Consider the following 26238-nt stretch of genomic DNA (forward strand, 5'->3'; position numbering starts at 1 on the left):
GCTTGATTCTTCTCTATTAGGATTTACATTAGTAATGCCACAACAGAGTTTCTGTTACCTTTTCTTGGAGGTATTCTGGAGCAACTTATAGTCAGACAGACATCTTGCCCGACAGACCAATTCTGAATACCACAACTTTGTGCTCTAATTTGTAGGGACTGAAGCAAGTAGGAATCCTTCCTGCAGATTGGGTCGTAGAGAGCCACTATGATTATCAGCTTAGGGAGTTTATGTTCTTATTTTAACTTACTCATAGTTTTGCCTAGCATCTTGGCAACTTCTATATAAAGACAGTATCAAAAGTAAAGGATCCAGCAGACAGCATATCCTCCGTCTCCACTTCAGAGCCTGAAGATCTTTTGATAAGGATTTTGGTGGTTTTTTTCCTCTCCTGTTTCCATCATCCTTGCGTCATGACTACTTTTCTTTAAGGCAGATCACTGCAGTCCACATAAGAAGGATCCTCCAGACATGATTTTGTGTTATGCCAGTCAGACAAGATATCTTAGAATATGGGTAGCTGGAGTCAAAGGATAAGCCTTTTGCCTTCATATACGTTTCAGAACAAACCCAGTTAATGCCTTTGAGAAGAACATACGTGTAACTTGCTCTTGCCAGAATGTCCTTAGTAAGTCAAGGACAGAGGCCTTTTTCTGTAGGCAGTCAATGTACTTTTCTCTCTAAAGACCCAACATCTCCATTGTCATAATTTATATCCTATAAATAGGATGGCAGTGATTTACTGAAACTGCCTTTCCAGTCAGTTAGCTGCATATTGTCCTCAGTTATCTGAATGCATTTACAGAATATATTTGTTCTTACTGAGTCATTTAAGACTTTATTGGTAAATTATTCTGTAATAAGTTCCTTACTTTAAAAAAACCTCTATTCAGTAAAGATAAACTTCATATACACACTTATTTTTAAACATACACTTAAATCCTATAGATTTTACTGGCTTTGAATCCTTTACATAGATTTTCAATTCCCAACAGCTAAAGTGCATTGCTGAATCTTGGCCTAGGACTGAATCTAATGAATTATCCTGTAGCTATTGAGATAATGTATTAATTTGTTCAAAACTAAATTGATGAACTGGGGAGATCGTCTGAATTGAGCTAATGAAAATTAGTAGAGACATGATTGGAAAAGCTGGAGTACTTGTCCTCCATGTTGATGTGTGTGTGGCCGTGTCAGAAATTGATTTCATAGGAAAAACAGAAATGAGGCATTCTGAAAATGAAACTTCTGTAGAAAGTTAATATAAGTAATTTTTAACTTCCTCATCAGTTATTAAGTGGAGGAAAGAGTGTGTACAGAGTTGTTTCTGAAGGCTTGCTAGATGGCATTGTTGGTCAGAGAAATAAGTTAATTAAAGTTTAAGTTTCTCCTTGCAAGTTAAACTGTTCCTCTGAAAACTATTTTGTTTTCTTGAATTGTTACTGCTTTTTGCAGTTCTTCTATGACTTGTTGCTTTCTACAAAATACAAAGTTCAGTATAGATTCAATAATACAAAAATGTCTGCCCTAACTCTTCTTTTCCAGGCATTGCAGGCTGCTTTTTAACATTTTGATTGTTACTGGGAGGCAGAGGGTGCATGTGTGTGTGTGCGTGGGGGTGGCGGAATAGGCAACACTTGAGAGCTAGAGAAGGTAATTGCGTCTTCCTGATCTAATATTTAAAAATGAAGATGTCATAACCTGTAAGATGCGAGTTTACAAGTGAGATGCTGTGGACAGATTTGCTCCTCCCTTTCTTCCAGTATATCCCACTTCAGTGTATCCCACCCTGTCAGTGTTAACAGGTTGCCACCTTTGTTATTGTGCTTCAAAAGTCTTTTGAAAGGGAAGCCTCTTGAGGGTGGGTTTGATTTCGCAATGCAAAGCTTTAAAGAAGAGTAGCACAGAGCTGACTCAAACCTTTCCCTCTGCAGAGAAGGCACTGATGCTTTGGAAATGTTGACAAGCTTGGGAACAGCAATGAAATGTAAATTGTTCTATATAGGAATAGATGTTTGGAGGGAAAGCATTTTCTTGAAAGGAAATGTAAGCGAGAGCTTCAGCTGGGAAATGTAAGAGTTTTGATGTTATGTGAAGATGGTAAAAATGGAAGGACAGGTAGGTCAGGCAGACAGGGCAAGCATCACAGGGGGAAGTTTCACAAAACAATCTAACAGTGCAATCTGGAAAATGGGTAATAGTTTCCCAAAGTGAGGACCAAAGCTTTTCATGAATGTCCATCAGTATCTGTCATATCAAATCCAATAATTTTTCAACAGGCTGTAATTAATTTGGATTAGACCTCAATTTTTTGTGAAATACGGAGGTTGAAAAAACAAAGAAAAACAGAGGTTAATGGCATTCTAGTGTGCAGTATCTTATCATACAAGCTAACCTGCGTGGGCCAACCTTGCTGACTTAAAAGAAAACTCTTGATGAACACCACACAGATGGAAAGAGACGAGAAAATAAACCCTCATGGTTTCAAGGCTAAATGGTAGCTTGTTGTAAGGAGGGGAGGCTAAATTACATGTTAAGTGTTCACTATCTCTAGGCAAACGTGATCTTGAGGAAAATGAAGCAGCAAATCCATTCTAAGGCATAAAATTATTTCTACCATGAATTATTTGCCAGTTACCTCTTGCTTCCATTCTGACATAAGTTGAAAGTAATGTTTAATTATCTCAATATCCCACTAATAATGAAAATCTCAAATACATCCAAGAAATACTGCAAGGGAGGAAGCTGGTTTTAAAAATCAGGTAACTAATCAAAATATTTTAATCCAAAATGTCTTGCCTGTTAATATTTTTTTTCCTGGAGCGTTAAAATGAAAATGTCAATTTAAACTAAATGTGTATGCAAATTAACAGATTGGCCTTTCGCTCCACCTTGAGCTACAATGGCTGCATGTGAACTTACAGCTTCACTGAAACATCAGAAGACGCTCTGCCTTCTAACCCCACTCAATCATCTGTTCACCTACAGGGACAGAACACAAGCGGGAGGTCAGGGCCCCAAGGGCATTAACAGGCCTGGCTGGCCCTGACCACCCCGCAGGGCTTCCCCCCACCACCCACGGCCTGGTCCCCACGTCGGCCCGGTCCCCATGTGGGCCCGGTCCCCACGTCAGTCCAGCCCCCACGTCGGCCCGGCCCGCGGCTGTCGGTCCCTGCCCCCGCGACGCCCCGGGGCGCTGCTCTCCAGCTCCCCACAGACTCGCCCTGCCCAGGCCCCACTGACGCGGGCCCACGGCCTGGCCTGGCGTGGCCCAGCCCCACGGAGCCGGCTGCCGCCGGGGGCTGCCCCCCGGTCCCCCGGCCTGCCCTGCTCCCTGGGTGGGGTGGTGGGACGGGACCGGCCCGGCGAGGTCCTGCCCGGCAGCGCCAGCGTCCCCCACTGCCCATGGGGTCTCAGCCCCAGGGAGCAGGCAGCCCTTGTGCCCTGCTCACGCAGCCTTAACGAAGGATAAAGTCTCGCAGAGCGGCCATTCTGCGTAAAAAAGCTAGTGGCAAACATGCTGCTGGAACGAGATATTGAAGCTTTGGCCCTACTAGCAGTCCCTCACCTTCCCTTAGCACCGAAAGCCGCTCTCAGGGCAGGTGTTTTGTGTTGCGTGAAGCAGCCGTCTTTCATATCGTGCATTCTGAGCACATCATTCTCAAAAGGAGAGAAACTAAGTATCCGGGTAGTGCTGAAAAAAGGTGGGGAGAGTCACAGTGTCAGGAAAATAAAAAAGATGTTCTTTTCAGTCCGTGTAAGCACCTGTAGTGTTTTCTGGACCTATTCATTATCCTCACATTAGGTCTTCTGTACTGACTTCCTTGCTACTCGGGCTTAGCACAGGTTGTGTGCAAAAAGGGTAATAAAGAAAGGCCATTTTTATAAATCTGAATCTACTTGTAGTCTAAGTAAAAGTTTGCTCTACAATTTTGTTTTTGAAGAAGTTGATATGAAAAAGAGAAGGGTCCAGATAATACAGTATGCTTGAAAAATAGAAAGCTAATGTCAAACTATGTTGCAGTAGCATGTCTTTCTTGCCATTCCAGAGCTTTTCTCCAAGATATGTTTAATTTTTATGGTTTTTTTTTTTTTTTTTTTTTTTTAATCGGATATATTTTGTTGGATTTTGCCATCTGCTGGGTAATTCCATCCCAGGTCTAATTTCAGTAGAGAAGATATGGTGGCCCGCTCTACCCTTTTCTGTGTACGTGCCCTGCAAAGGCCAGGAGGGGATCATTCTGCTCAGGACTCTAGTGTAATGAATGCAGAAGCTGGAGAAGCACATGTGGGTTGTTCATTGTAAACAGGCAGCGAAGAAGTGTTTTGGCCCTAGATTTCAACCACTTAAATATAATGGACTCCTTTCACAGACGACTAAAATAACTATTAGTGAACAGTGTACTGCCATTAATCCAAAATCTGCCTAATCATTTAAAAATTCTTGTGATATCTGGAAATCAAATCCAAGTTCAATGAAATCCCTGGTATGCCCTTCCTCTCTCTCCTTCTGATAATTTTTGGCTTGTCATCCCACTAAAAAGTACTAAAAGAATTATGACCTCTGTTAATAGGTATACCTACGGCAGACTTTTAAAAAATAATATTTTCTATGTGCCGCTCCCTTCAATTTCAGCATCCATTTAGCTGCTGGGGAAAGAAACATGGTTTTATGAATCTATTTCTCCTTTTTTTTTTTCCCTATGAGTTACACAGACATTTTCTTCATTGTGATTTAGATTAAAGTTACTTTTTCTTTCAAATAGGTACCTTTCCTGCGTTTCCTTCTGATTTTAAAGCCAAGGATCAAGTATCTTTCTGTTGAAGTTTCTTCATGTGTTTTGTTTCTCTAGAGACAATTCTGTCGTGTCATGTCATACACCCCCTCAGTGTCAGGAACCACTGAAAATACTTCATGTTTTTTCTGGTAAAAAGTAGGTTTTTTTCTAGAGCTCCCTGATGTGGAAATCATGTTACCTTTGAAGATGGCTTGATTACTATTAAGTGGTGCAACTAAATACAAAAAGTTGGCTTGTGATTTGTCACCTGTATAAACAATAACATGATGCCCTGCAAGACTCAAATGCACCATCCGCAGAAAGCATCAATAAAAGAGAGTGGGTGAAAAGGGATCATTATGGCTTAAAAACGTGTCTGAGAGCATTCCATGTAACCTTCCATTAGACTGAAAGCACAACTAAATTTCACAACAGGCATTTTACTAGTAACACTTCTTTATAAAATTACCCACTTTTAACAACAGAAAAGCAATTTCCGTAGAAGTTTCATTTACTTCTTAGTAATTTATTTAAATGGGTCATATAGAAAAGAAAATCACTGCAAATTTCAAAGCGACGCAGCCAGCATAAAGAGACTACTTCACTGCTACCCATATTCTGTTAATGGATTGGATGAAAAGGTATGCAGTTGTACTGCTCTGATTGTCCTTGCACAGCAATTCCATTTTAATTGCAAGTTAAATGGAAGAATATAATCATGGATGCTAAGGTTAATCCTACAAAACACATGTATTAAATATGTCAAAATAGACAAAACCGCTAAATCTTCAAAATTGTCTCATTTTACACCTTAGAATCTCTCTGGTTTTCAAATACAAAAGGAATTAAAATAATAGAGGGAGGAAGGAAGAATGAGAATGACAATAAAATTAATGATAACAAGACAGTGTCACTCCAGAAGTGTGAAAAAGAGGACTGCTTTCATCCTTTATTTCTTAAACCATGCTACAAAGAAAACTTCACATTGGAATCAGGAGAGAAATTGGGATTTTGGTTGGGTTTTTTTAAGGTTGGGGGGGAAACATGGGAGAGAAGGTTCTGTATCCCCCCAGAGATGCTACTGACAATTTCGTAACAGACTGCTGTGTAAAATTTGCTGACTGCGTAACATGCCAGTATGCTGTTGGTATATAACCCTCTAAGGGCAAACCTCCCTCCCACATCTCCTCAGTCAATGCTGTGGAAAATCTGTGGTGATCTGGCAACAAGGGGTTACCTTCCCCACTTCTCTTAGGCAATGCAGGAACATTTCAGTGTTTCTCAGTATCTTAATTGCTGATGCTGCCCCAAAGCTCATGCAAATCCTGCTACCCTCCTTTCTTCAGATACAGTCCTGGACTATAGCCATTAGGACACTTAGGCTATGTGGATGTGGTGAAGGAGAATTTATGCTGTTGCTGTGTATCATTCACCTACCTTGCAAATAAACAGAATATTTTAATCCTGAAGCTGCTGGGCAGTTTACCAATCCAGTACTACATCTACTTAGGAGTTGTACAGAAAAAACAGCTTTAAAATAAAACTAAAGACTGTGAGGAAGCTGAAGGAAGGGGAAGGAAGAAGACAGAAATACATTTTAGAAAATGCAGACTCTGAAATAAAGTGTATCATCCAGGTGTCTACAGTGTGAGCAGGGGAAGATGTGATTGTGTAGAGTGTGATAACAGTTCTTTTTCTGTAATACTTGTTCTCTATCAGATATGCTTCTGCCTCCCTATCATATTTAGATGTGTACTGTAGGCAATTTTAGGACCACTTTAGTAAGCATGTTTTCTCTCTTAAAGAATGCACAGAGGGTACTATAAGATGTGAGATAAAGAGAGCACTAAATATAGAAGTGCTCTAGTGCTTTAAGTCCATAAAAGTGAGTCAAAAGAACTTCCTCCTCTTAGAAGACTTTTCTTCTAACTTGTTTTACTTTACACGTGCTACATGTGAAATGTACCTAGAGAGGAAAATTATTTTTTTCTGTGGCTTGCTTTACTCTCTTCCTCATGGCATGATATGCATTTGTGTGAGGTGAGTCTGGTGAGCTGCCCAGACTTTTACCTGGTTATCAAAATAACTAGTGTTATTAAGTACATACCAGCCTATGGGTAGGAAAAAAAGTAGCAAAGTCTGTGAGTGACTTAGTGAACAGTATCTCGCAGTCACTTAGAGGCCTTCTCACATTTTTGGTTTAGTTTCTTACAATTTAAATAATTTGATAGTTTTGAAATGAAATCGAAGTTGTGAGTTGACTTGTTCTAAGTGGCATGTTCACTTTAGAACTCTTTGTTGCTTTGAGAATGATCAGTGATTCTGGGTACTCAATTTGACACCTTAAAAGGGTCTAACTTCAATTTTTTGGAAGGAAGTATGATTCTGAAAGAATTTAGTGTAGTTATCTCTGACCATCCTGACTCCTAATTTTGGAGCAAGACTGTCTGAAAAGAAGGATAGTATCCTTTTTTCTGTGTGCTGCTTTAGCACTGAAAGATTTCCTGAAATAAATGATTTTTGAGATGGACAAGAGAGTAGCTGGATGGGGGTGAGAAGAGTGCGCATTAACTGCTCTATCTACTGGTTTGTTTTTAAAAAATATATATATATTGATAAAAAAATTATTACAGTTATAGATAGGATGAAAAGCTTTTTATATGTTGTTTTACCATAAAAGCTTTGTGTTGAATGAAGTGTTTCTCGCTGCTTTCCCAAGAATGCTGGCACACTATACACTGATTAAAGTTAAGAATTTGGAAAAGGAGCTGGCAAATGAGAAATGCTGCTGAGCTACTGAAAAGAATGGGTCAGGGGTGCTCACTGCAGAAATCTTGAGAGAAAATAATCTATTCTGTTTTCATTCTATTAGGACTGCCGCAGCCACTCAAAAGTTGAAGATGTGGATGTAGAACTCAGGTCATTCCTGATGCAGAGATTTCTATCTGCTTTCTTCAGGACCAAATTTTATAGCTCACTCATATTTTAGCCATCAAATTTTGGGGGAGGGGGAGGAGAAGATTCAAATCTTTGTTGAGCAGGTCATTGTCACATATTTATTTTGCAGAGAGGAATAAAAGGATGGTAATTTTTTTGTTCTGCTGTTCTAGTGAATTTTCTGATGTACATCTCAAGTCATTTAGATTATTTCTTGTGGCTTTTTGTACTGTTTACAAGATACTATTCCCAAACTATAGCAAGAGGATATACAGGAAATCTGAGCTTCAGTGGGAATTCTTTCCCTGACTTTACAGTAGAGTCAAGAACTCATTCTGAGTACTACTCATTTCTACTTGCATAAAATGTTGCGGTCCCAACAGAGTGAAGTTTATTGTTAGATTAGCATTTACTGTAAGATTCTGTGCTCAGTGGAGTACAGACATTGAAAGGTTTTCATTATTTTAAAGTGATTCCTTTCTTCCTGATGATCATAAATAACTCTCTAGGGGGCTTGAAACCAAACTCTGCTGTTTTCTTCCTATCTTTTTTGTACACACTTTTGTTTCCCTTTACTGCATACATATTTATTTTATTGTTCGGGTTGTTTAGAAGAGTTATTGTAATGTAGATCAGATGGTTGATTAAACCACAGCTGGCTTTTAAAAATAATTATAAAACCCCAGCATGCTTTTAAAAAGAAAACACGTAAAGGGTTCTATGAATTCTGAAAACAAATATACAAAATACAGTATGGGGAATTGTTCTTTTCCTCTTCTGTTTTAACTTTCATAGTGTTTGAGTAGCAGTTTCTATATGAATAGAAAATATTAGATATTGTGTGATATTGCTAATCTCCTATTCACTACTCCTTTCAAAATAATTTTACTGCAGGAAATGGAAGAGGAAATGCTAGGTAGGAGGAGTGGTGGATTTCAATGACTCGTACTGTGGCTGTTAGTAGTTGGCTGCCTGGCAAACAAGGTTATGCTTTCTGATGTTGTGACAAACTGCTATTTTTAAGATGCTAGTTTTGGCCCAAGAATCTGTGTGGGGAATTTTATCCCAATAGTTCATATAATCGGCTGTGAAAACCTCCATCAGTTGTTTTCTATTCCCTGCCTATCACAAGCAAGATGCCAAAACTAGTTGGAAATCTTCTTCCAGACATTGTATGTAGCTTTAATGTTGAGTTTGTCTCATGAAAGGAGTAGTGAATGATTAAGCACTCACGAAGGTAAGCTGTAGCTTCTGACTACTGGTTTCTTGAGTAAATAGAGCAGGGTGTTTAATCAAGCAATGAAGTGCCAGAAACGTAGCTATACAAATCTCAAATGTCATGATACCACAGATGTTGCTAATGCAGCTCGTCATTTGAGCCTGTCACTTCACCAAAGTACATGGTGTGAAATACTCATTCTAATTCTCTGTTAGGGAGCCATGGGAAGGCTCAGACACTGCAAAAGACTATATGCTTCATTTACCCACATGAATACTTCCAGTGGCTTCAGTTGGAATAACTACAGAAGTTATTATATCTGTAATTCTACAATTTGAGTGTGCATTGCAAATTGCCTTTCAGTGTTTGTGAGGACGAGTGCAGAATTCAGAGGTTTGCATGTGTTTGTCATTTAATCCTACCCAGGCAAGCACAAAGTGATGTTGCAGTGGCCTGTTGTATTTTTTCAGGAAACACTATACTTTATACGTTGTTCCTCATACATGTATATCTTTCTGAATGTTTAGAGAAATGTATATGCACGAGGCGAATAAAATAGTGAGTTAAAATGAAGATCTCTGCTGTAAAAAGACTCTGCTTGGGACTAATAAATCTTGATATAAAGCTTTTAGTCAGATTATAGGTCCCCCAGTTTTGCCATTGTTTCTTTAGCCCTGCTCTCAGAAAAATAGCTCAATTGCCATGAAAGAATGACGTCTTTCTGTCCTTCTTCCCTTGGATAGTTTGGCTGACAAGTAATCTATTTTTTACAAACTGAAATAGTGGAAGAGCATAGCTATGTATCTTTCTGCAATAATCTGAGCAAGGTTCTCTACAGAGCCTCAGAAGTGGCCCTCATTTTCTAAGGCTGGGGACTGAAGAGAGAAAAGCTGTCATGTACATCTCTGAGCCCTTCCAGGGGCAATAAGGGCCCGTATAATATCTGGTAGTGTACTTGTTGACGATATAAAAAAAATCTTAGCAAAATGTAGTGTGTGTGTGTGTGTCTTTTAAAGTTTCTACTCTGATTTATGTCAGTTCAGTAGTTTGATCCTTTATTTCTTTCAAACTACATTATCAGCTGCTAAAAGTCTCTTAGACTTTTAAGAGAAAAGCTAGAATATATATATATATATATATATATGATATATTGTTCCCACAGTATGTCCTTCTCCACCAGTCAGCTCAAACCTCAGCTGCAACTCCTAGTGCTTTCCCCCCACAAAGACAGTGGGGAGGTCTGAAGAGAGCCCTTGTGTGATTATTTAGCAAATAGTATCATCTTTTCTTAATTTCAGCAAGCTCTATAATTTAGCCTATAAGCATAAAAATATGCCTCTGAAGCACTACAGTTATGGTCCAGTAATTCCTTCCTTCTGTACAGATGATGTTTTGTCCTCCGTAACAGGACTCTGGAAAGACCCTGGAATCCTGAATGGTTGAAGTGTGAGACAAGTTACACATCCTCTAAAGTGAGTTTGAAAGGGGACAGACAAATCTTTTGGTGAGAAGAGCCTGTTTGTAGTGGCACTTTAATTTTCTACCTATTTACCTGGGACACAGGTGTCCTAGAAAAGATGAAGTCAAGACTGTACCCCAGCAAGCCCACATTTTAGTTAATGTTAGGATGGCAGCCTGTCAGTTATGGTGTGCAGGAGGTGCTTCCCACGTAGCTAGGCTATCCCCTGCACAAATATCCAGCATGTCTTGGGGAGAGTTCAGAGCACAGTTATAGTTAATCCCTAAGTAAATAATACACGACAACAAAACAGTCCACTTACTGCTTAAATATAAGACCATGGGAAAATAACATGAGAACTCGATAAACAGACTATACACAGAGGAAAACTGCAAAACTCTGAAATACCCTGTTTGGTGGAGAAAGATGCCTGGTGGCTGTGGTATCTTGTGGGGAGTAAAGACTAAAAATGGCTTGAGGCTTTTCACATAAGTACAGTATGTTCAGAGGGAAGAATACTTTCAAGTTTGGCTCCGAATATTGAAACTAAATTTAAAGAGTAGGACTTTTCAGAAATTTTGACAAGTCCACAAGCTATTGAAATGCTTTCTGTGACCTCTAGTAGAAAAAAAGACAAAGTAAGCACTCCCCAAATTGTTCAATAATTAAATGCATGTTTGAAGTGATTTCTTCCCCTGCCTGGCTAAACGTATGTTTAAATTGAAAGTTATACAACCCTGTAGAAAAAAGGCTATGGCACAGTCTAATTGTGAATTATGTGCAAAATGGTTACAGCCAAGATCACCTTAATACAGCTATTTTAGCCTTAACGCTGTGCAGGTGGTCTTTGCTCATCTTGAAGAATTGCTGCCTATGAATTGTAAAATAGTAGAGCAATTTTCCTGTGTTTGCGGCTCCCACTAACAATTTTGGATGGTATAATTGAAGGACAGGCTTGGCTGACCGGGATCGCATTTTTGCTTTATGTGCAGTGTGTGTGTCACTGTGAGGTGTTTCACTGAAGGCTATCTCTGAGAGCCTTGTTTAGAGAGAGTTTTCTGGAAAAAACCAAAATGGCAGAGAATTGTGAGAAGAAAGGAGAAGGGGGATGTGTAGAACAGGGATAGTTACAGACTCTTCCACTAATCTAGAAAAACAGGAATTTAGGATTGGGTCTAACCTTTCTTAGCATGCAGCTAGTGTGTGGAGGAAAATGTTCTTCATACACTATTGCTGTTCTGGGGCTGTTGCACCAGGGAAACGTATGATATAAAGACAAAAGAGAGAACTCAAGAATATGCAGCATTGATGGTCAGGGTAAGAACCAGTGTGGAAACCAGGATTTTCATTTCATAAGGAATTTGGAGTTATTTCAGTTTTGAAGGAGAATATTCCTCGCTTGACTTGAAATATTTTGCTTTGATAAAAACCAGGATTTTTTGTTCCTATTTCAATCTTCAAAATATTTGAAAATATTGCAGTAGAAGGGCATTCCAAATGAGAAATCAAAACATCTTATTCTGAAATGTCAGTCTTCTCAAAACATTGACTTTAAAATTTTTTTTTTCTTATAAATTCTTTAACTGAAATGGTCCCATTTCTGCTACATGGTTGTTTTGGTTTGGTTTGGTTTGGTTTGGTTTTTTTTGTCTGCTTTAGTTTTGACTTTGTTTCTTTTGTTTGTGTGTTTATTTGTATGTATGTTTTTTTGTAGAGAAATATCCAGACTGAAAAAGCTCACTTGAAAACTCTGATGGCCATACTCCCGGGTTCTGTAAACTTCAAGTGGTATATACATATACGCACAATTCTCTGAACTATCATTTTCTTAAACTAGTCCCAAAACCCTAATAAATGTTAACTGAGGCTTCAGTGATATTACAAGATTCATCCTGTTTCTGACCATGCCTGTGGAGCTACAAGGCTGTTAGATAATCACTTGCACTGAATAGTCACCATTATTTTTAGAGCCAAGCTTGGAGTGCTTGCACCACTGACTCAGGACCAGCCTAGCTACATCTCATACCATTGCTCTTCGAGGCATTTGACTTTTTTTTACTTCCAACCCTTCCCAAGCTTTATTGAATATTATTCTTACAGTTACCCAGTTGCTCCAAACAGAATTAGGCATCTGCTGTCTTTAAGTTTTCTGACAATACATGTCACTATTCTATCTCTACCCCATACAGGTATAAAACTGTATCTGTCCTTTGTGTCTTTAGCCATGTTGAGTGCTGCCTCCTCATCATTTAAACGCATGTCATTTCTGACAAATCTTCTCCTACCAAGTAATTAGCAAAGTCATTAGATTAAAAAAGAAACGCAAAAAGACAAAAGGAAAAGCTCAGTTTTTAAAATGAATGCATTTAAATATATGGTTATGAAAAAATGTAAAAACCATAGGAAAAACACTGGCTGCAGCTGTTCTCCACTGTACAGTGACTACTATACCTGCTGTGCTGATGCTGAAGGCTAATTAATTTCTTTTTCATCCTTACTATGGGGTTCCTTAGAAATCCGAAAGATTAAAGATCTATGACTTTTCAGCTTTTTTTCGCTATGAAATGATTCATTACACATGGACTTTTATTTTTTTCTGTTCATTTGATTACATAAGAATAGTCAGAAAAAATCATGAAACAAAGAGTGGCCTTTGTGACTTAGGAGAAGATGAACAACCACTGATCTGCCTCTTATGCTTCCTGTATTCTTTTGAGTACCTCTGGGTTTGGATGGTTTTTGGGTTTTTTTAATAAATCTAAAATTTAAGTGAGGTGAATCTTACCTCTTGTGTTTACTGCCTTAATTTGTCTAGCCATTAAATAATTGTTGCTCCTTAAGCTTTTGGCATGCTTGAACATGGGCAAGATATATGGCTATGTAAATCTCTCTTCTAGAGAAACTTGCATTTGCAATTCAGTTAAATGGGTACATGCCCACATCAACAACTGATTGCCTCCTGATGCCAAAGCCTATGCATTTTAAAGAAATGGAACACAGGGTTATTACCAGATATGTCTTCTGTATTACAAAAGAAATCAACATTTACTGCTACTGTCCTAAAAAGTAGGCATGGCACTTAACACTGATGGTTTGAATTTTAATTCATATGTAGAGCCAGAGATTTTATTTGTTTCTGTTCCTTCTCAAACTGTTGAGTCCAAAAATTTTGTTAACCATTGTAAACATTTTAAATGTTTTTCTGAGATCTTGCTCAATGCCATTGCTTTTCTAAACCCAGCAACTTGCCAAAACAGGAATTTTATATACTGGCTAAAACATCTTGACAAGCTAAACATATTTTAAAAGCGGAGTAGGTGGACTTAGTTGACTTACTGCCAGCTGCAGTATCTCTACACTGCTGAAGAAAATAAGCAGTGCTACATAGAATGGATTAAGGCTGGTGCCAGGAATCTGCAGATTCTGGACCTGGTCTCATTTTGGCTATTAAGTAGTGTCGTGTCTTGAGCAAGTCACATCCTTTTTGTCTGTGTCTGTTCCCCTGTCCATGAATTAGCGACAGTATTTACCTACTTCTTTCAATGAAGGAAGTTTATTTTCCTCCAGTTTTGAGGGTGTAAGCCCTAAGGATTATGACCTGCACCTATGCATGTGCATTTGGCACACATTAAATTGCTCACAGCCTCTTAGCAGGAGTAGTCCAGAGGAATGCAACCTTTGGGGAAGATTTTTCAGTTTGAGGACAGAATAGAGTTTTGAACTGCAGAAGATCTGGTAGGCTTGGTCAGGTTTCAAAGTTTTAGACTTTTATTATGCTTTCTATAAGGAACTGACTGAAATACTTTAGTCTCTTTTTGTCTCTCTTCCACACATGCTGTGGTTGGCATTAACATCTCTGAAACAGGGAACTTGAAACTTCCTTCTGGTGATGTTACAATTCTAGCTGCACCTCAGTTATACAATATAAATGCCTAAAAATACAAATTCTCAAATCTTTCTTTCTTGGTCAAACTTGATAACAGCAGCAGTGAACAATTAGCATTTCTAGAATACACAGTTTCAAATACTGATAACCATCCTACTTTTTAATGCTCTCTTTGTCAAACCACTAGCATGTATACCAACATGCAACTTAAATTCATTAATTTTTTAAAATACGGTTTTGTTTACTGCTTCTGTGCAAAAGGAATTCAGCATTCTCTGACACAGTTTTATTCTTGACCACTACATATAACCTAAAAGAGCTTGACGATTCTTAAAAGCTGATGCAACCATTTTCTTGGCTTTGCAACTTCTAGCATATGCTGGCTCTTTCTGGATGTCAAACAACTTGATATATAGCTCATGTTTCTTTACAGCTTTGAACTCTCCATGATTATCTTTTGGATTCTCAGCAAACCATCCATGTTCCCTAAAGTCTGTGACATGTTACTTCTCAAATTCTGTATGTATTACCCAGGGTGTTCTTTCTGTAATGTCTTCTCTCTTTCTTTTGGAAATATTTTTCTTCTATATTTTCACTCTCCTTTTGTACCCTGATATATGTTTTTTTAAGTTTGGGGGCTGGATGCTACATTCATCAAGGCATAGCTAGAAACAAAAGCAGAAGTACTTCAAAATAGCTATATTCAGAACAGAGGAACCTTTTGAATCCTTTCTAGTACTCTGATTGTTTGCAGATAGAGAATAAACCGTGGTTTGAATCTGACCAACTGCTTTCACCTTTACCAGAGTTTCAATTTACTTCACACCTTCACAGGAGGGGGATACAGCAAAGAGCCTCAAAGGAACCACAAGATAAGGATAAATGGTAGCAGTCAATATGGCAGCTACTATTTATAGAATATTAGGTGCATAATCACTGCAAATCTTGTAAATATCCTTTGAGAATATAATGTTATAGAAAGATTCATGAAAACAGGTTAGTCTGGGATGTTCAACCTCAGGGTGAGATGAGAGAAAGTTGCCAATGGGGTGTTGTGAATAAGATTTTTTTTTTTTAAGTGTATGTATATAAGCTTAGACATTCAGAAAAAGAACAGTTTTCATTGTACCATGCCTAGATCTCAAGTATAACTATATTTGACAACAGAAAAGATAGCATCAATGTCAAAAGCTACATATACTATAAGACCAAAGTCACAAATTTGCCTCCTAGTAGTAGTTTTGGAAACTGCTGGCCCAGGTAAGAATGGAAACTTACATTGTTCTTTCTTACTCTGATTATCCCCCTGCTTTAAGTGGAGGCCACTTTTAAATACTCCTCTCGCCTAGAAAGATCACCTGCTTAGCAAGTGAAAAAGGCCAAGCATTTTGAGAATGCAAACAGCCAGTATGAACCAGAGCTAGGTTTCCAGTTCCCAGAAATCCTTCTCTGTGCCCTATAGCTGCCTGGTGATGTTTAACAAGCAATTCTCGAGAAAAGATTTTGCTTTCTGGGTGCAAGTTATGCAAGTGGTTACATAGCATCTTCTGAAAGAGAAGGTTCTCCTTTATCTGAAATGCACTGACAGCTTCCTGTCCTTCATAGTTGTTTATTTTATTTTGTGAAAAAGCCATGTATTTTTGCCTGATCACATTTGAGTTTGAAGACGGCAACCAAGGAAATATTAGCAACTCTTTCTCTTCAAAACATGTCACCAGTCTGTGAACATTACAAAAACCAAACAAAAAACCCCACTGAATATGTTTGAGAGGCTACTAAATAAAACATACCAACTACTGAAACCCAGACTAAAAACAAAGAGTATCATTTTTCTTGATGGGCCAGAAACCAGTGTAAACTGTCCGGTAGATATACAAACAGCTTATCTAGTTGATTTCATGTTCATCTGAAGTTGATCCACTTAATTATTTCTTACATTAAACAGCCCACTGCTGCTGTTTTCTGGTTAGAAAAAGTGTCAGTGTTACAGGAGAGGGATTTTATGCTCAGAGGACCTGGGATTAGAAGAACAATCATTTTGATATTGGAGATTTGTGTTTGGAGGCAGATCGCTTTTGAGTGTGTAGAAATTTTTTATGCTGACATGCATCTATGTTATGAAAATTTCAAACTCTGAGATGGTAGCAGATGTTATAGTCCAAAGAACCCAAACTGTTGGTTTTAGATAAAACTTCCAGTCTTATTAGAAAACAGAAGAAAGCACACGGCATAATAGGTCAATTTAACGGCATTGTTTGCAGTAAAGCTGACATTTCAGGCATAATCTGCAGTGCTCACTTGAAGTAGGCCATTTTGCTGGGCAAAGAAGGACTTGATACATTCTTTTATATTACTGTGTCAAATTGGATTAGAACATAATAAAATGGAGAATGTAAATAAAGGCCTTTGGGATCGCTGGTTATGCAGTGTAATAAGATGCACAAGGAATTAAAATGAATGTACTGTTCAGAAGTATGACAAACTTGTCGTGTAGTTGTGTGGACCTTCCCTTTTTCTAGTACGTGTGCTTGGCTTATCCCTCCTGAGTTGCACTCTTTGTTGATCTACATCGAGTGAATTTCCTTCAGTAAGCTTGCCTAGCATTTGTCTGTTTTGTAATTATTATTATTTGAGACAATAAGATGATTGAAAACCTGCTGCAGTTGATACAGTTTCTGTTTGTAACCATAAACTGCCCAACAGTGCTCAAAACTTTGCTAAAATTTATTTCAGAGATTCACTAATACTGCCTGCTGGTCTGGTTTGGAGTGCAGCCACAGGAGCATTCACTTCAGCAGCTTCACTGAGCAGCCTGTAGGATTCAGCTTCTGCTGTCAGTCTGGGAGATATCTAAGCTCCACAGACAAGAAAATGTGCTGAAACTTGGTTTCTTAAATGATGCTTGGAGGGTTTCTCATAACTTTATGGAGTAAGTTCTAACCTTTGAAATTTTGGAAATGTTAATTAGTAAGCTGAGTACTCCACACTTTCATTTATCTGATACTCTTATCTCAGAACTCCCATTAGCCAAAATTGGATTGTGTCTCCTATGTACCATGAGTCATTTGCTTTGAAAAGGTCTCTGTTAGCTGAAAACCCAATGACAAGTCGAGATGGCAGGTCATGTGTTCTGTTTGGATAAACAGGGTTACACTTCACACAGGAATGAATCTTAGTAGGAATTAATAAATGACTCATGTTTCGGTCCTGAATTTAATTTCAGAGATCACAGAAAATCTGAATACACACTATATGCTGCATTGCTTTTGAAATTTGGAACACGAAGTGATTAAAAAGAAAATACCAGAGCCAATCTTTTGCCTAAGTTAAAGCATGGAAGAAGGACTAGTACATATCAAAGTAACTCCAGTGTGCGCGTGCATTCAACTTTCAGTTAATCGTAAAAATGAAAAGTTGAGCTTGGGACACTTAATGCTGTACAAAGGCAGGCTGTCACTTGGAATGACAGTCATCTGCTCTCTTTCCCTCGTGGTTGAGGAGCAGTAACTTCTCACAGAAAAGCCAGGTTCATCCTCCTCTGACACTGAGCATCCACGCCCCTGCCTGTCCCTTGAGTGAGGGAACTGCTAGTGCTGCTGCTGCAGTTCCATTCTAGTGTGGAAGAGGATTGTGCAGCGGGTGCACAGCGTGTTCCACACACGAATATGGAACACTAAGAACACTGAGAAATCACCTTAGAACAAGAACAACATCGATTTTAAAAAAGAAATCCCCCCCCCCCCCCAAGGTTTTAATCAATTTGGTCTGTAATATGGGCATGCTACCAGATCACAGCGGTATAAGGTGAGAGTCTGAATTCACAAAAGTATTTGTCTCAGAACATCCTTTGCTTTTCAATGGCTTCTTACACTGAGATGAACATATGTTTACATGCTTTCCTGAACTGAGGTCTCACAAACTTACACTTTGATCTTACTGTTAAAGATGTTTGGTTTATTTGGCTCTAAAATGTGCACTCTGTTTGAGTACGGTTTGACATAGCAAATGAAATAGTTACTGACTCTTGGCACTAGTACCTTCACCTTTGTGGATTTCTGTAATGTATCATTCTCACTGAAAGTCTGTTCTCCATAGGATGAGCGTGATTAATTTCTAATAGTATTACAAGGAGGTTGGCTCATGTTTGAGAAGAAAGTTCTTTCGTTTCCAAAAGTATTTTTTGTGATTTTGTACCTAATCACTACTTGGATTCCTGCACAGAATTTGATACCAGAGACTTTGGGATAACAGAAATATAGACTTGCTTTCCAAGTTTCCCATTTCACTATGTACCAAAGTGATGCCAAACAAAGAGTTAAACCAAATCAGTGTGTTTCACTGCTTTAATGGAACAGCAGTCTGAACTCCATTTGCCTGGATTATGGATGTGGTGTTATCTCACTTTATGAGAATATAGTCTTTTGAAGGACTGAAGATCACTAGGTAAGAAATCTTGAATCTGCAGTTCTGGCTGATTAGTATGCTGTAATTTATGTGGCAAATTATACAATACACAGAAAGACAGGCAAAATAAGAAAAGTAGTATTTCCTTAAGTAAATTTTAGATTAAGTAAGATTAAGAGAAAAACATTGTCTAGCTTTTCTAACCTATCAGTAGGACAATGACTAAACCCACTATCTCCTGCATAAGACAATCTTTAATATATCCAAAGAATAAGAAATGAGGACTGAAAATGTACTGTCAATTTCCTTGGATTAAGGTCAAAACTTTGGAGAGAATAGAGTATTTTCCTTCATAAATTTATCAGACAATTTCAGTTACAATCAGATTAAGGAAATAAAATCAGAAACAAAAAAATTTCAAAAAGAAAAATTATAATACTTACATTGGTGACATATTCAATATCCTTCCAAATATTACATTCCCTGGGAAAATCTGCCAAATCTAAAAAATTATCCACTATCACTTGGCCAATCAAGTCATGCCTGGAGAATCTGTCAAAGTCATACACAGAGAAATGGAGTTTCCTTGTGTTCAGATCATTGTATGGGACAGTAAATAAAAAAACTTCATCAAATACTGGATTTAGGGTCTTTCTGTGCACTTTAGTCTGGTGTTTTGTTTTCCTGTCAGGAAGCAGATATATCTTCACATATGGGTCTGAAGTTCCAGAGAAGTCCTTTGCTGGCAGGTTGATGGCCTTGTGTATCTTCACTATCAGCTGCTCTAAATCACAATCATATTTCAGAATAAAGTTCAGTTTTCCACATGCCTTGCTATTACTTCTCCGGCTATCGTCTGTGTCCACTGATCTCTGTTTATACAGCTCTGGCTTAATGCGGCCAATCCCCGTCAGTTGCTCCTGTTTCTGAACCTGCTGGATGTTGAAGTCGGGGTTGGAGAGGTTGAGCTGTCTTCGGATTGAATTATGCCTTAAGTGAAAATGAAAGAATTGAAACAGATTGTGTTGAAGATGATAAGAATCCGTGCACACACACTAAAGATCCTGTTCTCATTTGATGTATTTTTGTAATGTACGGTGGGGCCAGATTTTTAGTCACATAAAGTAATAAAGCATGATACCCAACAGTTGTGAGAGCTCACCTTCAGCATTAGACTGCTAATATCACATAATCTTCTGTTGCTATGTCTCAAGCTAGTGGTATGCACTTTCCAAACCTGGCTGAAGAAAGCGACAAATGCAAATTCATGGCCACTGCAAATCCAAAGGATCTGCCTTATTGGCAAGGATAATGTGGTATGGTAAGAACTGTCGCTGTTCTTATCAGTTACCATTTTCAAGTGAATCCTTTGGATTAATGCCTATGAAATGAGTAACATTATGTAAGCGGCAGCAGGATCTGGCCTATTATGCCAGCTGAGCTTGCTGATTTTTGGTTCTAAAGTAAAGCTGGACAAAGGAGGATAATTCCTGACATCTCTGCATTTTAACTACTTGTTGATCCCTACAACTAACTTCACTTACAAGTGAGCTGTTCTGGTCTGAAATGGTTTGTTGAGCACCCCAACAATTGGTTTGTTTTTTCTCTCATACCTGGTGTAATAAGCTCTGTGGTACTTTGGCTGAAAAGCTCCTTTAGTTTCATTACTCTGAGGAGAGAAAGTTGCTTTTAGCTTCGGTCCAGTGAAATTTATTACCTGGAGTCACTCAGGTATTGTGATTGAAATTTCCACTTCATGAGACGGTAACAGAAATCAAATTTGCAAACCCCGTCAGGGTAGTGGGATGCGAAAGCTGGATTAGGCAAAATCCTAATCTTATATGAGTTGGATTCCACTTTGTTGTCCTATTCATATGCAGCAATCATTCAGTGTATTGGAGTACCACAAGTTGTGGTTGAACATAGAAAGAGCACATGGAAAATGCTGGCACAGGATTAGTCCAAAGCTATTTATGTTGAATATAATCAGCAATAATTCCTCTGCCATCATTGTTCATTCATTCCTTGTAAATATGAGTTTATGCGTGCTTGAAACAGGAACAGCCTCTTAAATACTACCCTGATTTTTTTCTCTTGTTGCATAATAAATACATTTTATAGCTATACGTTAGTCATTTCCACGATAAAATATTATCAAGTCACAAAAAAAGATTTTTATTGTTCAAAGCTTAAGCTCCTCATCGCAGCGGGAGGCGCAGAGTACCTTGGGGAGAAATAAAAAGTAAAGTACTGGAGAGATGGCTCAGTGAGGATTGTAGCAGGGGCAGGTGCCCGGTCTCTGTGGCCACACAGGAAAGCCCCAGCTGGCTACCCAGATATACCAGAAAGCAGCAGAGACAAAGGTAAACAAACAAAGGATGCAGTACAAGGAAGATGGGCCCCTCCCGTGCAGTGAAAAGAGTCTTCTGGAGAAGACCTGGGCAAAAGGGAGGGGCACTGAAAGAGAGGAGTAAAGAGCAAAGCCTGTATCAGCAAATGGTATAGGGTAGGGGTAGGAGCCGGACAAGTCATGCCCTTGTGGACAGAGAGCCAGGCTGGGAACAGCTGCCAGAAGAAAGACCTGCAGAGATTCACAGGAGTGAAGACGTTGTCCATGCACTCGGGGTGCTGAGGCAAGTTCTTTTACAGATTGGGATTGCTGCTGCTTCTTGTGAGATGACTATGCTGTGGTGCTACTGTGCATTTGTCATTTGATTAAGTATCAGAATTGCTGCCCCGTTGTAGCAGAGAAAGCCTGTATCTGACTCAGTACTTTCACAATACCGAAGACACACGAAGAGCTCTTGCTGTTAGATGTTGGATATGAAATCTTTTGTTGTTGATGAATGTCATGACATGCTTATTTCCCAGCAGTTTGAAAACACAGAGGCACCAGCCCTGTACTGTACTTCTGTGCTATTAGCCCTTAGCTGGAATTCAACCTTGCGTGTGGTAGGGTGCAAGCTTCAGTATCCATAATTACCGCTTTGACTTCCCCATAGATTCCTACAACAATACAAGCCCAAGCCATTCTTATGCTAATCTAAGGAGGAAGGGCTCCTGGAGCTTTTGCTGCATAGCATTAATAATATTCTGGGAACTTCTCAAATTCTTTCTGAGACACGTTTTGGACAACTGGCGATTACTGAACTGGCTGCTAGCTGCTGTCATCTTACCCATGTTCAGGTGTGCCTGCAGGCAAACCTTGGCTAAACTTGCTCTCCCAGGTGGCCAGAAAGGAGCCTAGCAAGAGCAACTGGGCTAGTGCTGTACCTTCTCCAGCTGAAGTGCATCTGCTTTGACTCAGAAATTTACTGTCTCTTCACATGCTGATCCTTCTTCTTACTGTGTGAAATATAATCCTTTTATCACCTGCCCCTGCACGCACTCCCACCCTCCTTCTTTCCTCTTCCCTCCTGTACTGGTTCTCCAGTTCCCCGGAGACATCACTGATTCTTGTTCAGTCACTTTTCCCCCCATGGTCATAACTGTGGCTAAAATATATCTTATTTCTAACTCTTGCAAGTGCTTCATTAGCTTGCCCTACTTTTCTTCTTTGGCCGTTTTAAAAATCATTGAGGAGATATTACGGAGTGTTCAGCATCAGCGCTAAATGCAAATGAATGTGCCTTACAAGTGAAATCTAGGCTGTTCTGGTGCTTTAAGGGACACACAGTGCTCCGTCTTGTCTAGCTTCTGGGGGAGAAGCACACATGAGACAGTATTTGATAGACGAGTGCAATAGCATTGTGATCCTGTCCTTTTAACCTAAGATGTTTGTGCATCTCGAAGAATAACTTTTGTGCATTTTTTTTTTTTTTTTTAAGAATGTGGCAAGTAAATTATGCATTTTTAATGGATTACTGTACTGGATAATCAAGCTGTGCTCTTTTGCTGTATCTGTATTCATTAATGTCAGAGAGAAATTGGAGTTACTGACCGAGCAGAAGAGGTTGGTTCAGTGATCTGACGATGCATTCGCACATTGTGTACGCAGTTCTCCTTCGTTCCCGCCTGAGCATCTAACGGAATATCAGGGGAGGTGTGGCTGATCTTCATGGAGGACTCCGGATAGGCTGTAGGCTGACCCAGATAATCCTCACTGTAGTCATGGTCATTGGTCTCTGTATCTGTGTAGTTCAGTGATTCTTGTTTGTTGTCTTTGTTCCCAAACGGCAAACCACGCTCTCGCCAAGGGATCCAACAAAGCTTCCAGGATACGAACAGAGAGACACCAAACAGAGCAAGACCACAGGCTGTGACAACTAAGGAGAGCAAGCTTATTGAGATATCTGCAAACAAGAAAAACACAGGCATGTCACATCTTTGTGCTCTTTGGAGCTCTGCATCTCCAAGGCATACAATATGTGAAGTAATCATCTCTGGATTGCACATCTACAAAAATTAAATTCTGGTCCCTGCAACAGACATGTAATAGAAACACATTAAATGTTCTCCTCTCCTCCTCCCCCCTCCCCCCAAGAAAAAAGATTAACCTTGTTTGGAATTCATTATAAGGCTTATCTTGACAGAACTTAGTTTATATTTTCCCTCCAAAAGCTGGGTGGGATGAAGGGTCATTCTAAGTAAGAAAAGGGCTGTTCATTTGTTCACCCAGCTTTCTACCGATGCAAGAGCAGTGCCTGCAGTACATTTGGTCTTTTATTTTCCTTTTATGTCATGCACTTTCCTCCACCTCCTTTGCCAGCTCTTACTATCTTCTCTTCCAGAGGCTGTATTATACTTAAACACCATGCAAATATGCACACATGCATGTACACAACATGGATTTTTTTTAGTTATTCAAATGAAGTGTCTTGTTTCATTATTTTAATTCCCTTCTAATCTTAGACTCATTCTTATGTTTGCAAATTATTTTGGACTATCAATACATGGCTTGCTAGTCATAATTTAGTTTAGGTACCAATATCTCTTTGAAGCTGAGATTTTTCTGGTTGTTAACTCCAAAGGCTTTTTTTTTTCTGTTTCCAAACTTCTGATATAAAAAGGAATGTGGAGATGAGTTTTCTGTTGTTTTTCCCCACATTCCTAGCATTATCCTACTCCATAAGCATATCAGCACAAATAAGCTACAACTGGGAGAGGCTTTTTCTCTGTTTTGCTTTGGTTTAAGTTGCACATTGGGAAAATGACTCAGTGGAACAGCTGTTTTTATGGTTACAGTGTTTTTGAAATGAGTTTCTCTGTGGATTACATAACACATCATGCCCTAAACACAATTAGTAAGAATTCTATTTTACTGCCTCAAATTATAAACACAACCTGATCAAAGCAATTTTTCACACTACGTGTAGGTTCAGAATGTCAGGCTGCATCTCTCTAGCTAACAGCTAGCCTGAATTTTCAAAGGATGGCATGAGGTTGAAATGTACTGCTCCTACTAGGACAATTATTTAAGAAGGACAATTCAGATGAAACAGCCTCAGCCACTTTGGAAAAAAAAAAAAAAAAAAAAAAGAATATTTTTCAAAAAAGTGGCAAAGTCAACACCTTCTGCCCCTGCTGTGAGTCTCATTCTCACTAGCCAGACAGATTAAATTTCTGCAGAGGGGTGAGTGCCACTACCATCAGTTTCACACAGGAGCTGTTCAGTTTGTTTTGCATGCTGAAAACGAATTTTAAACAATTTTAGCCAGCATGGCCCTTTCTGTCCTTCTTCCAGTCGTATGAAGACAAAGCTCATTAACAGTGGGGACAGCACAGCAGCTGTTTGGAACTATAGCAAAGAGTTTCAGAATGGAAATTAATTAAAGAAATTCCTCCCGTGCATAAAAGGCAATTTGGGAGAAAGCAGAATGGTGGTTCTTGATATTTTTGAAATATTTACTGGTAAACAAGCCTGGCAGTGGAGGCAGAGCACAACCTCTCAATTTGATTAAAAAGCAGAGGAACTGGGATGCGGTAGTGAAAGACCTTCAGAATAAAGCAATTTGTCTTGGATTCCCTGAAGGAGAAGGAAGATATACATCAGAGGTCTGCAAAAATGTCACTTTTTCAAAGAACCGAATCAAGTAAATGGTCCAGCATTGAAAGAAATGAGAAATTGGGAGTTGTCAGAACAAGCCAGAAGATTACAAGGTGAGAACTGGAGACTGCCTAATGCCAAGGATGCGTGAAGGTGAGGAACAATTGGAAAGGCAGACCAACATTCCCCTACCTTGAGGATGGCTTCAGTAGAGGACAGAGTCATCTAGAGAACTGACATCGTAAGAAATACATGAGTGCAATGCAAACTACTTTTCACTTGGAGAGCTTGAAGGGCTTTAATAACGTACCTCTGTATTTAACAGCATAACATTGAGAACCCTTATCTCACAGCTTACTTTCAGAGAAGCTGGGTAATAAACAGTTCAGGTAAGTTGCCAAGTCGCAGAATAAGAAGGGATTATTTTTCATTATCTTGGTTTTACTTCTTTCTCACTCCTTAGGAACCATTTTTGTGTGGAAGTTTTGTTTCTGTGGGTGGAAAAAGGACAATCACGTATCTGCCTTACTTCTATGAAAGACAGTGGGGCTAAAGGGCAGTGCTCTAAACTTTTATTGGACAGTAATTTTCATATACTGCACACCTGGCTGGCAATTTTCAGCAACTGGGCAGGGCCAATGTGAACAGCTGGGTTGAGTGCAGTCCCAAGTGAAGAGATTTTTGGCTGCATCCCGGAGCTGCTTTTACGTTAGCCATTTGCACTGTTACATACTGTATTTTCTGTACAGTTTTTACTCCCTCTTTCCAGATGTCTCAGTTTTTCCAAGCCTATTTGTCTGTATTCCCATGTGGTAGCAAGACACATCTGATGCCAGTGATGTTCTCTGCTTTGTAATGAGAGCAGGGTCAGTCTTTACCTGTTTCTCCTTACAAAAATCAGAGATCTGCAGCACAGAAAGTGTTCCTCAAAAATCCAGCTGCTTCTCAATTCACTCTGCTTTCACAAGAATTAGAGCAATGTGTTTTTCCAGAGCAGTATCTGATCTAAGCCTACACTGCAACTGTGAATCAAAGTGCAGGCAAGCACTATAGGCAAAGGCTGAGCAGTTTACAGCAGGCATGGGCTTTGGGAGCGGTGAGGAAAGGTGCTCACTATTTCAGAAGGAAGTTTTTTTTCAGTAGCATTGCAACATATAAATTCAGCGTGCATGTTTTGCCGTGTTTTTGATGGTCGTCTGTGCTTACTTTTAGTATTTGGCCAGTTCCATTAGTGGCTCACTGAAATACCTACTGTCTGTACCTACTCTGCATTGATGCGAGCTCTTGATGCTGTGCAACGGAGAACCTCGTGAACAGAAGGCAGCCCCTGTGCCACAGGTACTTGCATTGATCTCTTTCCTGGTGCAACCATGAAGCCAGCCAAGTGTCTTGAGGTGCTGATATGAATATAAGTTCAAATTTCATAACTAGAGCTTCTTGATCATGGCTGCAGAGTGACCTGAGCTCCCAAATTCCAGCAGGTCAGAATACCTGGCCAATATTCTGTGTTGATAATGGGTAATTTGTTCCATCAAAAGTAAGCCCAAATTTTTTGTTAAAAACACGGTC

At 39.2% G+C, this 26238-nt stretch overlaps 1 protein-coding gene across 4 annotated transcripts in view; it reads right to left on the bottom strand.

Annotated features, from left to right (window-relative positions):
* The window catches only part of SYT9 (synaptotagmin 9), a 71629-nt gene that overhangs the window by 15580 nt on the left and 29811 nt on the right, over positions 1–26238 (bottom strand). For all 4 annotated transcript variants that reach the window (XM_049820506.1, XM_049820505.1, XM_049820504.1 and 1 more), the window contains exons 2-3: positions 22624–22975; positions 19127–19673 (exon numbers count right to left, since the gene is read on the bottom strand). In XM_049820506.1, coding sequence (XP_049676463.1) covers positions 19127–19673; positions 22624–22975 — 899 coding nt within the window. The remainder of the gene's footprint in view (positions 1–19126; positions 19674–22623; positions 22976–26238) is intronic.

Source organism: Accipiter gentilis, chromosome 17 (genome assembly GCF_929443795.1).
Source record: "Accipiter gentilis chromosome 17, bAccGen1.1, whole genome shotgun sequence".
Classification (NCBI taxonomy): Eukaryota; Metazoa; Chordata; class Aves; order Accipitriformes; family Accipitridae; genus Astur; species Astur gentilis.